We start from the raw sequence: 15683 nt of genomic DNA on the forward strand, positions 1-15683 counted from the left end.
TTCAGCATTCTAAGCAGAGGGTTGTGCATATAAGGACAGAACAGACTTTTCCTAGTTATGAATCACAAAAAGTAGTTTGTTTTCTAAGTCTTTATCTATTTGTAATGTTAGAATATAAGTTATGGCTTCTGGTTTGCATTTACCAGTGACCTTGCTAAGGACCTCAGTTCACTCAAGTACTTGTTCATTGCCAGATAATGCTCTTTTATCAGTTAGTCACCATTTGATTTCTATAGATGTTGGGAGAAAGAAAAGGCAGGAATCTTTTGAAAATCACAGGAGTTTTATTATTAATGGCCAAGTTTAGTTGTAATTGTTTGTTTTTTAAAGCTGAATTTTAAAGCATATTATGTGTGTCTGTATTTTTAAATGTACATATATTATGAAAACAGTGTAATGTTAAATGAGTATTGTGCATTCAAGCCAAAGTTGTTAAAGTTGTGTATATTAATTACAGGTTTATCAATAGATTATGGAGAGAACAAACTTTACTGGATCAGTTCAGGAAATGGAACAATAAATAGATGCAACCTGGACGGTGGTAATTTGGAAATAATTGAATCAATGAAAGAAAACTTAACAAAAGCCACAGCTTTAACCATTATGGGTAAGTCCAGTGGTAATAACTTAGGTTTTAAATGATTGGAAGCTAATTGATAATGAAATATCAAAAGCTTGGAGGAGCTATTGTTTTTGTGTAGATAATACATAGTGTACATTCACTAGTGGTAATTTTTTGTTTGTGGAAAAATGGTTTTTGTCTTTTATTGAACAGTTTACAATCTCTATTACAATTATATGTTTCTAAATATAGATTGACATACATATATGCAGTACTTAGGTAACAGACTGTTGGCTATAGTTATTTGTAAAGCATATTGGAAAGAGATATGCTATGCTCATCATTACAGAGAATTACCTATGACTTTTCTTCCACTGCTCACTTCTATTATCTTAATTCAGAATAGCCTGAGTTTGTTGGGTTGGCTTGCACTTTGTGAAGACTTCTTTTGGTTATGAATTGCTGGTGGATGATTTGGATAAATGGATGATTTGGATTTTCAGATGTCTGCTAATATTCTGTGTGTTAAATTGGTTGAAGAAATAAGTTGTTTGTTATACTTTGCATGTTAGAAATCTTTAGAATGTTCAAAAACTTCTGAATCATAAAAGTAACATAAGTAAAAGATTCAAGAAGTCTTTAAGTTGCAGATTGCAGAATATTATGAAAATACTGTTTTGAATTCTCATTTTCTTGTATGCATCTTCAGCTCTTGGCCCTTGCTGGAGCTAGGATAGAGTGTGTTGAAGAAATTACAGTCTGTCTCAGAATTGGTATTTATATTATTCTAGAGATAACTTTATAGCTGTCCATATTTCTTCCCAATGCTTTGCTGACCTTGGTTCTGGTTCAATTAAACATTATTTATGTTTATCTTGGATGTTACAAAAAAACAGTTCAGTTGATAAGTAGAGTTTTGTTGGGATAGTTGACTCATCAACTGCCAGAATCTTTTTATAAAGTATTTTATTTGTCTGATAAAATATACAGATAGATGGTGTGCTTGTGAAAGTTATGCGAAATGAACTCCACAGACTTTATTCACATGGTGTAAATTAAGTTATATTTTAAAGTGGTAACTGCTAAAATAGTTTTATTATACACATATTTGGCCAGTATTGAACTCTAAATGCTGACCAGATTTGTTGGAGAGGGAATGCTTTTACATATACATTCATGAAAAGCAAGTTTTGCGCCCAAAGGAGTCATGAATGGTAGTATAGTCAAATTGTCTTTTGTTGGTTTCATTGTGACTAGAAATAGAATGAATAGATGACCTTTACTTTAGGGAGCTCTTGGAAGCATTTAATATCAGATGTTGTAAAGAGTATTTGTTCATACTGTCACTGTGATTTCTGTGGTATCAAGTCTTCATCTGTGATTCACAGAAGCTACAACAGTGATGATCCATCTGGGATATTGAATGAAGGGTTTATAGCTATCATTTAAAGGAAGAGTGTTTTGTGCTTCTTTGCATGAAGGTAGTCGAATTTTTTCAGGTGTGGAGATGTGAGAATTTCTGCTGTGTAATTTTTAAACATCTATACATCTAATACTCCTAATTTTGGAAGGCTTTGGTTTTATGGGTGATAACAACTCTTCGTATTCAGAATTAGTAAACAAGACTTGCAATATGTTTGGGTTTTTCTTTTGGGTTCTGTCTTTGTTTTGGAGCAATAGTTGTGATAAACTGCAGTATGACATTGCAGTATAATTCTGTATATAAATCTGTTGGAGAAAAGTGCAGATAAATACAGTTTTATTAACAGTTCTGTGTGTGCTGATTGAAAAACATGAGAATTTTCTGGATTCATTTTCCTGTATATTTTTATATTGTGCAACATACTGGGGAAACATAAGTGCTATCTATTTTCCTTAAATGCTTGTGGCTTTATAGTCAGTCTTTCATGCATGCAGAATGGATCAGAACAGGAAATCCAGTGCGATATGAAGCAAGATAAGAGATTTGTAGTTGATGAATGATCATAGCTAACAATGCATAGATAAAAAACAATGAATAATTTAACATGATAATATGTGAAAACTTAGTACCTCTATTGATCTGTTTGCCTGCAAGTTTGATAGGAATTTTTAGCAGGTGAATCACAGTAATTACAATGTTTACTGCATAATTTTTAGTCCATTTCATAAATTTTCTGGAATATTTTTATCTAAAACCACAGTAAACACATAAAACCCAACATGAGGTGGAATGTTTCTTCCCTGTGTATATGCTAAGCTAACATTTTTACCATTTGAATTCATCAGTGACTGGAAAAAAAACCAGACATGATATCTGTGCCCAAACCACATACCTGGTTTGTGGCATTTAGATTCATCTCAGTGTCACAGTCCTTTAGGCCTCTGCTGTGTTTTGCGTTTTTTGCATCTTTTGCATTAAGTGTCTCCCCAGGAAAAAGCAGTGTTTTAACTTAAAATTTTTGTTTCTTTTTTTTTTTTTTTTAAGTATATGATTTTGTCATATTGTTGGGTTGGTTATGTTCCCACTGGAGCAGAAAGAAGAGGTAGAGTGTGGTGTTTCGAGACTCCCTTTGTACCATAGTCTCACCCGGTCATACGCTGGGCTGTTGTTGTCAATCATCAGAACATTTATTCGACTGGAGAGCAAAACCAAGGAAGCAGTGACAGCAACCTCTGTGGATTGAAGGGATGGGATTATATGATCTGGGATAGCCCTGGTTCCCATGCACCCTTCCCCCTCCCAAGGTTAGGTGTATTGGGGCAGAAAGTATTCTCTGAAAAATTGCTGAATTTCTAATAAATTCACTACACCAATGATCTCTTTTAGACCTCAGTTGTTCTTGCTTCTGAAGGTTTTTTTTTTAGGTCTTTGTGTGTCCTGGGTTCAGCTATAGCAGTCATTTTTCTCCTTAGTAGCTGGTGCAGTGCTGTGTTTTCAACTTTAGGCTTGGAACAATGGTGGTAACACACCAATATTTTTAGTTGTTGCTAAGTAATGTTTACTCTGATCAAGGACTTTTCGAAGTCTTATGCTCTGCTAGTGAGCAGGTGCACAGGAAGCAGGGAGGAAGCAGCCATCAGCATCTCCTTGTCACAAAGCACAAGCTTGTCTCTCGCAAGTGGAGACACCCAAAGATAATCCAGTAGTGTTCATGAAGAGCTAGTGTCTTTTGTCCTTTGTCTGGACAGCCTTTGTGCAGAAAACTAACAGATCTTCTGGCAGTTTCCAGTGTTTTTTGCTATATCTTATAGTCTAGGTTCCAGAATATTTTTTGAAACTATAAAAAAATAATGACTGACAGAAGCTAGGCCCAAGACTGTCTTCTCTCTTGCTTTAGTGATCTCTCTGCTGTTCTAATATCTCTGTGTTACCTTGATCTTTGTTTCTGTTAATTTCAAAAAGGGAAAAGACATGAGAAGCAGTTGGCACTCCATGGTTATCAACTGTCGTATGAACTAAAAACACAATGCTACAAAGCCAGTAAAGTTTTGTTTTGCTTTGTAATACATTATCTGGAGTAATTCAGAGCTTCACCAGGCAATTTAGTCCTATTCCTCAGTATCTTCACTGTACATCTTTCTATCCCTCTATTTTGCAGTTTAGCCTTTGTAAACCGGAAGTTACCACTACAGTTTCAGATGTTTATCATTGTTTAGTCCTTTCCAGGCTCTGTTTACATTTTCTTACCTTTGTATCCACATTCACTGTGTAAAGTGTCAGTGTACACAACATCAGCCATTCTTAGTTCACTTACCATTAAAAAATACGAATTTGTTTACTACCGGCCATTGTTTGTTGTCTTGCGTTTGGTCAACAGTAACTTTCTTCTGCTATTATATTAACTTAGCATTTTGTTCAAAAACCTCTGAAGTTTCTCCTGGTCTTTTAGAAACTTACCTGTTTCATGGCACGCTACACCCTGCATAATTTTCTACATCTTTTACTGTCAGCATTTCACACAAGTTCATAACAAATATACCCACTGTTTTGGAAACTCAGGATGTTCCATGGGAAAGAATCCCTGATTTTCTTATACAGTACACTGATACTCTTTTCAACATTGAGAAAATCCTTCCTATATTGTGTTAAGGTTTGAGTTATTGAGTTATTGGTTATTTTTTTTAAATACTTGTGGTAGAAACCTCGAAGGAAGTATTCCATGATACTAAGTAGTAGACTTTTTCTAGTTGTTTTTTACTAGTATAACATAGAGTAACTTCATGTAGTGAATAATTCTATGTATAAGTGCTATTTCTGTTGAAATTAATATGAAAAAAATCAATCAGCAATAAAAACAAACTCAGATGTATATGATAGCTTTTCAGTTGGAGTGCAGATATTAGAGCAATGTCTTTTGAGCACAAACTGTATATAATACTGCCATCAAGGTGTATTATCAAACAATCTAAACAGACAGTAACATTGATAGTATTTCATTTTAGACAGAAAACGTGGATTTGTGTTACTGAAATATATTTATGCTGCCGTTTATTTTCATCATGCAGTTAAATGTTTCAAAATAAATTTTGAAATAAAGTTTCAAAAGTAACAGCAGAATGCATTTTGAGTAACTCAGATGATGGGAGCTGTGACTTTGCTGGATGTAATTGCAAAGTGAAAGGGGTTGCTTAGATGAGAAAGCTTCACATACATACAGCTTAATTTTCCAAGTCATCAGTCTTCTAATTGCCGTAACACCATTCATTACGTTAACATTAATATATGAAATATATTTAGGCAATTTGCCCGATTCTAAGTATAGTGCATAGTTGACTTCCATAAATACTCAAGCCACCATTAATGAAAACTAATGGCCCATCAAAATTTGCATTCAGAATGCTGCTTAAAATCTCCAAAGGACTGTCCACAATGCTAGTGTAGCAATTTTTGGCATTTCAAATTGCTGTTTCCCTATATGTTGCTGTGCTTAATGCTAATTACACAACAAATGGATGAATGCAACAGTTTTAATATATGTTATGACCTAGTTTCTGCAACAAAATTGTAATTACTGATCAAACAACTCTTCTTAGCATAATCAAATAATTTAACTTCAGTTTGATATTTAAAGGTTTTAAATAACATTATTTCTTCCCTATTTCATGAAAGCAAATTGTCTTTATTCTAAAGTCAACTGTTTTTTTTTTAATAATCTGTAATATTTAAAAATTAATAGTAAAGCAGATTAATTCATCCTGATACTATAAGTCACAGGTGACTTATCTACTGAGAGAAATATGTTAATAACAGAGAGAGATAGTCCAAGACTCTGCTTAGAACTATTGTCAAAAATAGCTGTGTAATACATTTGAGTTGCTTTGGTATAGGACTGTGTTGTGGCATATAAAGGCCACCCAGCAGTTTCTGAACAATTAAATTTGTATTCTGTAGGTCTTAAGTTGTAGCTGGCCAGCTTAAGATGTCTGTACTTCAGAATTTGTGAGTTGTTTCAGGTTGGTTTGGTTTTGATGGAGGTTTTTGCTAGGTTTATTGGTGTTGGCTTTTTTTTTTTTTTTTTTTTTGTGGGGTTTTTTGATTTGTGTTTGTTGGGGGGTTGGGGGGCTTTTTGTGTTTTGCTGTTGTTTTGGGGTTTTGTGGATTTTTGTGGGGTTTTTTGTTTTTTAAATTGGGGTTTGGGTTTGGTTGCTTGTTGGGTTTTGGGGTTTTTTTTAATATACCTGCAATGTCAGGATTTGCATGGGTTTTGTTGCTTAACTCTCCATGCTCTACCCATATAGGTTTCAAAAAGATATAATGCCTCAATGTAAACAAATAATAAATATTACTTAAGTAAGATTTTATAACTTAAAATTTTAATTAAATGTTTATCCACATGTTATGCTAACAAGGATTTTTATTTTTTTTCATTCTGGGGTTTTATTTTCTATTCATCTACAGTTTTCTGTCTGAAACGAAAATGCTGATGATGTTAAACTACAATTATATAGACTTGCACCATTTAGTTATTTCATTTAAGATGATTAAAAGATATGTAACTGGACAAAAAAAGAGAGGTTCATATTTTTTTCATGTAGAAGACAGCTGTGAGATTGTATTCCACGGTAATTAATACTTCTAATGTAGTCATGAGTGAAATTTTAACTCACTGCAAAGCATGTTTTATTGTCCATATATTGCCATTTACATTGTTCCAGTTTAAAAATACATGTGACAAACTGAAGATAAAGTTGAATTCAAATTGCTGCTATAATATATTTTCCTTTTTTCGGTTGTTTTCCCTTTCATGGTTAACTTTAACATTCACCCAAAGCCTACATTGTGTTGCCTTTGAGACTGCTGGTGAAATCTGAGATGATATGGTATTGAAATGTTAGCTAGTTCAGTTTGTTTAAAATGATTACTTTTCCAAAAGGCTGAGAGCAGAAGGGAGTTGCTTGTGCTTATTTTTTATACAATTTTCTTAACTTGGAGAGTACAACAGAGATGGGCCATTGAAACCTCATTTCTTTACTGAGACTTCCTACAAGGCTAGTGCCAGAACTATATTTCATTTGATTGATTGATTCGATCTATTTGGTTATTGACTAAGCCAAGAAAAACTGATAAGCCACAATGTGTTGGAAGGAGATTGTCATACTGCTTAAGTCTTATGAAGGGAGTAAGGACTTTGGTGTTCTGGCATTCAATTTAAAAAGAATCAGAGACTGTGAAATGTATTATGGACTATGGAACTTGTCTACCTGGGACATTGAGGCCATCGCATTCATTATTCATCCATGTGTGCTCTAGAGACAATGTGGAATGACGTGTTAAGGACTTGAAATCAGATGACTGGTTTCTGTGTCAGTGTTTGGTTATTAGTTTACTTCAGTTTGAGTTTGAAATCCAATCTGAGGCATTTGACGTAGAGCCTGCTTTGCTTCCTCCCCCATCCCCTCCTTCTCATGATTTCTTAGTTCTTGATTATAGTTTGGTTTTAATGTTTAGCATTGCAAGCAATTTTGTTCACTTGTGAAAATTAATTTCCTCCTAATTAAAGTCTGTTGAATTTCCATCTATAAGTAGGCATTTTAATTTAGGATTTTCTATGGAAGTAGCCTCAAACCATCAGTTGTTTCAGCAAAAGTGAAATTGGTGCAGACTGCTTTCATGTCTCCTGAATCTTAATAACACAGTACCTTCAGCTTCATTCTATAACCTTCTCTCCATAATATCTCCAGTTCAATACACCACGTCTTTCATCCTTAGATCTCACTGCAGTTTCTCTCTTGCTCTTCACAACAGATATCTCTACTGCAAGCACTTTAAGAGCTTTGCACTATTCACAAGTCTACAATTTACTAGCACAATAACCCATTTTCCTTACATATTCCTTAAATTTCTCCCCTTTTTTTCTCTCCACTCCATTCCCCATCTTTGTGTCAAAACAAAGCAGAGGCTGTTGCCACTCTGGAACTACACATGAAGTGATATCCTGGCTAGTGCATGTTGTGTGGCCAGCTGGCTACTGACAAAGGGAAGAATTCAGACAGACCATCATGCTGCTCTTTTCCAGAATTACTGAGGCTCAGTCAGATGAGATTTTTGTATGGGTTGGCTTTTGAGTTTGTCAAGGGTGTATGGCATATGCATATTCTTAGTTACACTTCAAAAAGAAATCTTTAGACAAAGGTTGTGTTAGCTCTGTGTGTTGATTTTTCCTATGGTAACAGTAGTATCTTATGTCTTTACTGTGAAAAGTAGAATACAGCAGGATGTTGTTCCCTTACACTTAATAGAAGCAGCTGGCAGTGCCTTGTGTTGGATTTGTTTATCTACAGCTAGAAACATCAGGAAGTTCTTCACTGAAATAATGGTTTTATGTTATAAGTGAAGGATGACAGAATTAGCATTGGCTGTTTGGTATGGTCTGTGTTTCAGTCTCACGCAGATAGGAAAGGACTGATTTGCTTTGCTTCCAGCAGACAGTGAGATTGATGAATAATGGGAACAAGCTAGCTGACATTAATTATGATAAATATGAAAAGATTATGTTATAAGGGAAACAGCTGAAGGGCTTGACACTGGTTAGGTAAGAAGCTCTTCACTGTGAACATTCAGTCACTGTGAGTTAGCTGAGTCCTTGTTTCAGAAGCAAGTTTAATTCTCAAGTGTTTAGTCTGTTAGAATTAGGCAGTAAGCATCATTACTATGTTTATTATTTTGGATCTGACAAAAGTTTGCTTGCCTTTTAGAAATCCACTTATGCAGTTTCACTGCGTTCTTTAGTTTCCTCTAAACCGAACCATCACCATGTTCTCATGGAATATGTTTATGTAGAATACGTTAGTTGGCATTAAACAAATGATTCCACCTTGAGTGTGCAATGTTGGTGCTTGTATATGTGAAATCTGGCACATGGCACGTCACAAAATCATGTCATGGTAGGACCCAATTCTCAAGTCTTGATAGTCTCAGGTGTGACATAAGGGTGAACAGTCGTTGGGCGCCCCCAGTTGATGACACATGGCTGTGGTACCTGGCAGTATGGGCATTACAAGTAGCAGTGCCATACTGCAGAGCTTTTCCACTGTCTCCACAGCATTTTCATTGAAACAGGGTGTAGCTGTTGTAGAAAGCAGTTCTATGGTCTTGATGTCATCCTTCAGAGCTATAGTAAAGACAGTAACCATGTCCTTTTATATGTGGAGGGGTATATGAAATAACAAGAGAGTAAGGGGCATTTCCAGCATTCTTCTGATGCTCTTAATTGCTTCCCTCTTATTTTACCATATTATTATATGCTTACCTCGTATTTTACCCTATTCTGCCATCCGAGCTTTAGCAATAAGGAATAAAAATTTTCTATGAAGGCTGCTGAGAAGGATTTTAAGAGTGTATATTTCGTACTCTTTTATTCTGTTTGCATTATTTCCTCATGTTGTGTTTCCAGATAAGTCATCTTTTTCTCTTTTTTTGTCTTGCGGTTATTATGGCTTACTTTTTAGTCCATTTGTGGACTAGTGATGAAACATGAAATATTCAAAACTTGGTAGAAATACTGATTTGAGGAAAAGTAGTAAAGATTATTACCTTAAAGAAATTATAATCCATTGACACCTAGGCATTTTATTATCTTTCGTTTCATGAATGAGAGAGTAGGAAATACTTTAACTGAAGAAGCTTTTTCATTAATTCCAGCAGGTAATGAATCAAAGTCTCAAAATGACAAACTGATAACACTAATAAGTGTTGTATATTTCTGAATAAAATTAAAGTAATCCCTATTGTTGATATTTAAATTGTTAGTGGGGCTTTAAAAATTAATCTTTCCTGAAGTGATGCAAGTGAAATAAAGTAGAGAATATATAAGTCACATACACCTTCTTTCAGCTTCTTGAAATTGTTAAATTAAGTTTCTTTGTGTATCTTCATATACAGATTTTTAAATTGTTATGAAGATTATCTTTACATTAATACTGACATTTTTATCTTAATTTCTTTTTAATGAATGTTTATGTTCCACAGTAACCAATACAGTCATAGCAATATGATCAGACTTGGTGTTTCTGTCCACATAGCACTTAGAATCCCATCCAAATTTAAGTGAAATCTTTATGACTAAAGTCACCTGAAATCTAGCCACAGCAAAGTAATTTGCATGTACTGGAATTGCGTATCAAGTGACAATTCTTTTTCTTAACTTTTTGGCAAGTCCCTCATACTATGATTCAAGTACTCTACATGCATGAATTGACAAGGTTGGTTTGAAATGTTATGCTTGTGTGTGCATAGCATGTCTCACTTTTTCTGTTATTTTAAAATCTTGTGTAAATTATGTTTAAAAGTTACTTTCAATGTAAGTTGGGAATTTCACTAATTTCTTGAAGAGTAAAAAAATATTAATTGTTTTTATGGTAATTGTCATGCTGCTTAATTTGAACACTCAGGTAATGAAAACCTGGAGCCAGAGTTCCTGTCATCTCTACGTACATAATGAATGGATATAGCAAAGTTCGAGAGCAAACCCTATGTTGTAGTACATGATCTGTGAATAAGGTTTTGTAACTTTTAGTTATGAGTTGTGCATAATACAGTTTTTCCACTTAAAAATGTATGTAAGCCTGTCACCTAAAGAAAAAAAATGTACATTTATAAACCTAAATTTTGTGGGTTTAGAATTAAAGTCAAACCTGTTTTATTTATGCTTGAGCAATTTTCCGTAAAATCAATCTGAGAATTAACCTCAAAAGTTTTTCCCACCTTAGATTTCAAACATATGTAACTTGATAGTGACCCTCTTAATTTTTAAAACTTAAAAATTTTACAGATAAAAAGCTTTGGTGGGCAGACCAGAACTTAGCTCAGATTGGCACCTGCAACAAAAGAGATGGAAGAAACCCAACTGTCCTGAGAAATAAAACTTCAGGTGTTGTACATATGAAAGTGTATGATAAAGCAGCACAGCAAGGTATGTTAAACTTTAAGCATGTTCAACCAACTTCAAGAGTGCGTAGTATCTTTTTCCCATATTATTCTCCAAATGTGGATAGAACAGTATGTATTTCATTGTAATTCAGTGATAAATTACAATAAGCTTTTTTATTATTTAATATAATAGGATAATTGCTTTACCATATATGCCCAATGTATTTTAATTGAATTTAAAGTTTAAAGTTTTTAGTAAAAAAAAAAAAAAATCATTGTGTGTTCTCATCTCAAATTATTCAAATCTTAAGTATTATAAGAGAATTCATTAAGATTCTTCACTATATATGTGTTTTAAGACAATTTAATTCATCTAAATTGACAGAAGTGACAGTAGCAAAAATCAAAAGTGCAAAAAAGCAAAAACATGCTGCCAAAGTTTATCTGGCAAAGTGGAACTAAGATAATATGAAAAAGTGTAGTTTGGGATCATGCACAGTTTTATGAATTTGGAGATCAGAGATAAAAACATTTGGGTGATTCTTTAGAAAGATATTATTTCTGATTCCAGCTACTGAACCAGGTGAATCAAATTATTTCATTTTGAGGAGAAGCTTCCAAAAGAACACAGGATGTTTTATCACAATAAAACAGTAACAAAAAGTCTGTGTATGGAGTATATTAATTCAGTTCTATAGTAAGTGCTCTTGGGAGAACTTGCGATTTTACATAATCTAGGAAATGCTGGAGATGCTTTGCCAGCCTGGCTGTTACTTTTAAATGTGATGGAGCAGCAAGTAATAATTCAGGCACTCAGTTATGTGTCTGTCATTTTAAAATGCTTGAACTCCCTATCACGGAGGTATACAGATAGCCTCACGAGTGCTCAAATATTAACAGTATCTGGTGTCTGTAGTGTTAAGATGTGTCTTCCATTGTACAAAAGTGAAGAAAATTAACAGGTTTCTGTACTACTGAACTTTAATTGTGATTTCACCATAGCAAAAAGTCACTTTGCTGATCTATATTTTGACAGAGAGCGATGCCAGGGTTTTGGTTATAGGAGTCAAACACTATAGATAGGATTTACACCTTTTTTTTTGAGAATCTTCACATATTTCATTAGCATCTTGCATTTTTATAAATCAAAGTGACATGACAACAAGTATTACATGAGAGCACTTACAGATTTCTCTGTATACAAATTTGGCATTCCAGATTAATTTTTACCTTACAATTTCTCTAATTTTCTAAGGGTACCTGAGACTTAGAAAGCTCAACTGCCTTTTCCATTTGTATGGTTGTATCATTAAAATATGGCTATAATTTTAGATGAAGAAATGCTTTCTACTTCAAAATTAGGAATGCAAAAATAAATGTGATATGTAGTGCTCTGATTCAAATGGGCTTGGTAACTTGTAATCAGCTAATTCTTCAAATGTTTTAGTAGATTTACACATATAAATCTTACTAAAAAGTGTTTATCCGTTACTTAAATATTGTCCTAGTTAAGATACAGGTGCATGGATCTGTGAGGTCACATTTAAGTGTATCTTAGATATACTAAACTAATGCTGGTTCAAGAAGATAATGAGGTTGGTATAACGTTTGATGAATGAATACAATATGATCAATGACTTCCTCATTGTTTAGAATAAATTACCTTCTAGACTAATGTCAGTGAGATTTCATCATTCATCAAAACACTGTGGTATTTTCAGTTTTATCATATGCTTTTACTTTAAAATGGGCAGATTCATCTTCAGAAAATTGAGGTATTAAAAAATATTCTAAGAAAAAAAGTATTCTAAGTGCACAGATAAATGCTGCAAGAGCGAAGCATTGAAGAGTACCAAAACCTGAAATGTTACATGTGTATCTAAATTTTTAAAAGAAGTTAGCTGGACAAAATTTGGTTTTGATAATAATAATAAATTGATGCCAACACTCATTTTTAGTCAGGATTGCACTGTTCAAATTTTGTTTTTTTCTTGTCTCTTCTCCCGTCATGTAATAGGTAGCAATTCCTGTCAGTTAAACAATGGCGGATGCTCCCAGCTTTGTTTACCAACATCAGAAACCACCAGGACATGTGTGTGTACAGTAGGCTACAACCTTCAAAAAAACCGCATGGCATGCAAAGGTAAAACGACATTCAGTATTTATTTTCACTAACTTCAATTTTATTGCTGTAACAGGTATATAAACTTTCTTTAATGCAACATAAATGTGGCTTTCCTATTTTTTCAGTGTTTTTCATATGTGACAATAAATTTCTTTTTTAAAATAGTAATTTTTACTTTTACATTTAATTGTTTGGATATTTATAACTTTCAGTTGTTAATTAATGTAAAATTGGTATATAGTGTGTATTTAAAATATATGAATCCTGTATTTAAAATATAGGACTTTTTGTGTATGGTAGTTAAAATTCTTCAATAAGGAGTTAGGTATTGTCACCCTGAATAATGTCTCGTAAAGGTTTTCTAATATATGAACAGATTAGGGCAACAAAGTATTTGTTCTAATCTTGGTTATGAACAATTAGGTGTGATTCATCTCAACTGGGAATGACAAATAACAAGACCTCTACACAGAGTTTCTTCCTACTTAATAGAAATAGAAATTCTCCCTACTTAATAGAAATAGAATGCACCTGGAATATGATTAATCTAACACTAAACTAGGCATTTCAAACACATCAACTGCATTGTTCACTAAAACTGTGTATTTCTCTCTGTTGTCTATAAAGGAAGTGTGCATGACTAAATGAGGCGAGATGAATCCTGTGCCTCAAAAAAATATTTTCAGTCTTGAGTCCTTCTTTCCACAAGTTCTTTAAAATTGTCACTTGCTAAATATATACAGGAAGTGCAGATGTGCACTGAAAATATTCTTAAATTTCTCATGATTCAAAACCAATTTCTTAAATTCTAATTTTCATTACTGCTCATTACTTAATTAGAAGGTGATGCTTGAAATGGGCAGCTATTCCCTTTTCTTTATGAGACTGCATTTCTCATTTAATTAGAACTACACCATATGAATTCACGATTATTTTTTCAAAGGGATGGCTTTATCATTTTGGAAAACTATGAAGCCATACTGGAAAACTGTGTCTAGTACTTATTACTTCTGTGGGTCTTTTTAATTGGGAAAGTCTTGATTTTGCTCCCATCAGCTATTTTATTTTTCCCATAGGTGTTGAATCATTTCTTATGTATTCTGTTCATGAAGGAATTAGAGGGATTCCTCTTGATCCAAATGATAAAATGGATGCTTTAATGCCTATATCTGGAGCTTCATTTGCTGTGGGCATAGACTTCCATGCAGGTAAATGTCATGTATAGTTTATTGTGTGTATGGTAAATATTGTATACTTTTCTTATAAATGAAATAAGGTTATCAAATGAAATGAAGGTTATCAAACCTTCTAAGTAATTGCAACTATATTTAAGGGAATTGGAAGTTGTGTGCTACAGTGTTAACCTGTAGCTATTTATTATTTACAGTAAATAGAAAAACTTGTTATGTATATGTAGACTACATTAGCATCACTATCTGCTGTTTTTCAATGGAGACATCACTAAGAACTTGAATAGGAAACTGGTGATTTTACAGAAAGTTCTCAAATCTGTAGAAAAGCAGGTTTTATTAGTTCCTTTCTTATAGAAAAAAGCTTGTTGCTGTCGTGACATTTTTCCCCCAGAATTTTCTAACCTAACAGGTGGATTTGACAACTAAATGACATAGTTTTCTTTCTGTCCAATAAAGCTCAGCCTCTTCACTGCAATGTACAAGCCAATTTTGTATCTCTTTCTTCCCTTCAGAAGTGGGAGCTCTAACAGCCTGAAGAGCAGGCGCATGTATCTCAAGTACACTACTTACCTTTCCACTGCAGTGTATAAATAGGAAACAGATTGTAGTTTGCACAGCCACCACAAATGTCCTATGAAATTAGGTTTTTGTCTTGCATGCATGTGAAAGAAGGTGGAAAAAAAATAAGGTTCATGTCCTGAAAAATAATTTGATACATCTCCCACTGGAACTAAAGTGTGTCTGAATAACTTCAAAAAACATTAGGAATTTTTGGTTACCTTACAGAAAGTAAGAAATCTGTGACCAAGTAGTGACCTGAAAACACCTTGTATCTCCTTATTTTTGAGCCGTTAGCTCTTTGCCCAGCCTTCCTTCTAAGCTGATTCTTACATGAGCAGTTTTGGGTTTTTTTTTAACCATAGAGTTTCCAAACTAGTAGTTTATATATAAAATTTTAAGTTACCTATGTTAAATACATAAGGACATTGACTTCCTGAAATGTGTGATTATTTTGTCATACTCCATTGTACTTAATTTTGAAATCAATTCTGCCTGGGAATCCAGCACAAAGAGATCCTATGTTTTTTTTAACTATATATTAAAATACGGCTTCAGATTAAAAACAGACGTGTTCCTGTTTGTTCTGTTTGACTACTTGATTGCACAAATGTCTCTATAAACTTATTAACAGGTCAGGAGTTAAATTCATTAAAGTCTTTTCTTTTGGCCTGCCTTTTACAGTGACACTCTTGTACTTCTACTCTGCCTAGTAAAATTCCAAATTCACCCAACATTTTACAATGCTCTCAAACTGGTATATTTTGCTTTCAAAATCAGTAACAGCTAATGTTCAGAGTTTTTGTTACATCATAGGCAAAGTTCCATCACAGTCTACTGAGACTTAAAAATATACTTAAAAGCCAGTGCTTTATACATGTATCTTAGATGGGA

General features: G+C 33.6%; 1 protein-coding gene across 1 annotated transcript in view; it reads left to right on the forward strand.

The window, feature by feature from the left end:
* The window catches only part of LRP1B (LDL receptor related protein 1B), a 585099-nt gene that overhangs the window by 368663 nt on the left and 200753 nt on the right, over positions 1-15683 (forward strand). Inside the window, exons 32-35 of the mRNA XM_065670655.1 lie at positions 458-607; positions 10816-10956; positions 12931-13056; positions 14115-14246. Coding sequence (XP_065526727.1) covers positions 458-607; positions 10816-10956; positions 12931-13056; positions 14115-14246 — 549 coding nt within the window. The remainder of the gene's footprint in view (positions 1-457; positions 608-10815; positions 10957-12930; positions 13057-14114; positions 14247-15683) is intronic.

This window comes from Lathamus discolor, chromosome 3 (assembly GCF_037157495.1).
Source record: "Lathamus discolor isolate bLatDis1 chromosome 3, bLatDis1.hap1, whole genome shotgun sequence".
NCBI classification, from domain to species: Eukaryota; Metazoa; Chordata; class Aves; order Psittaciformes; family Psittacidae; genus Lathamus; species Lathamus discolor.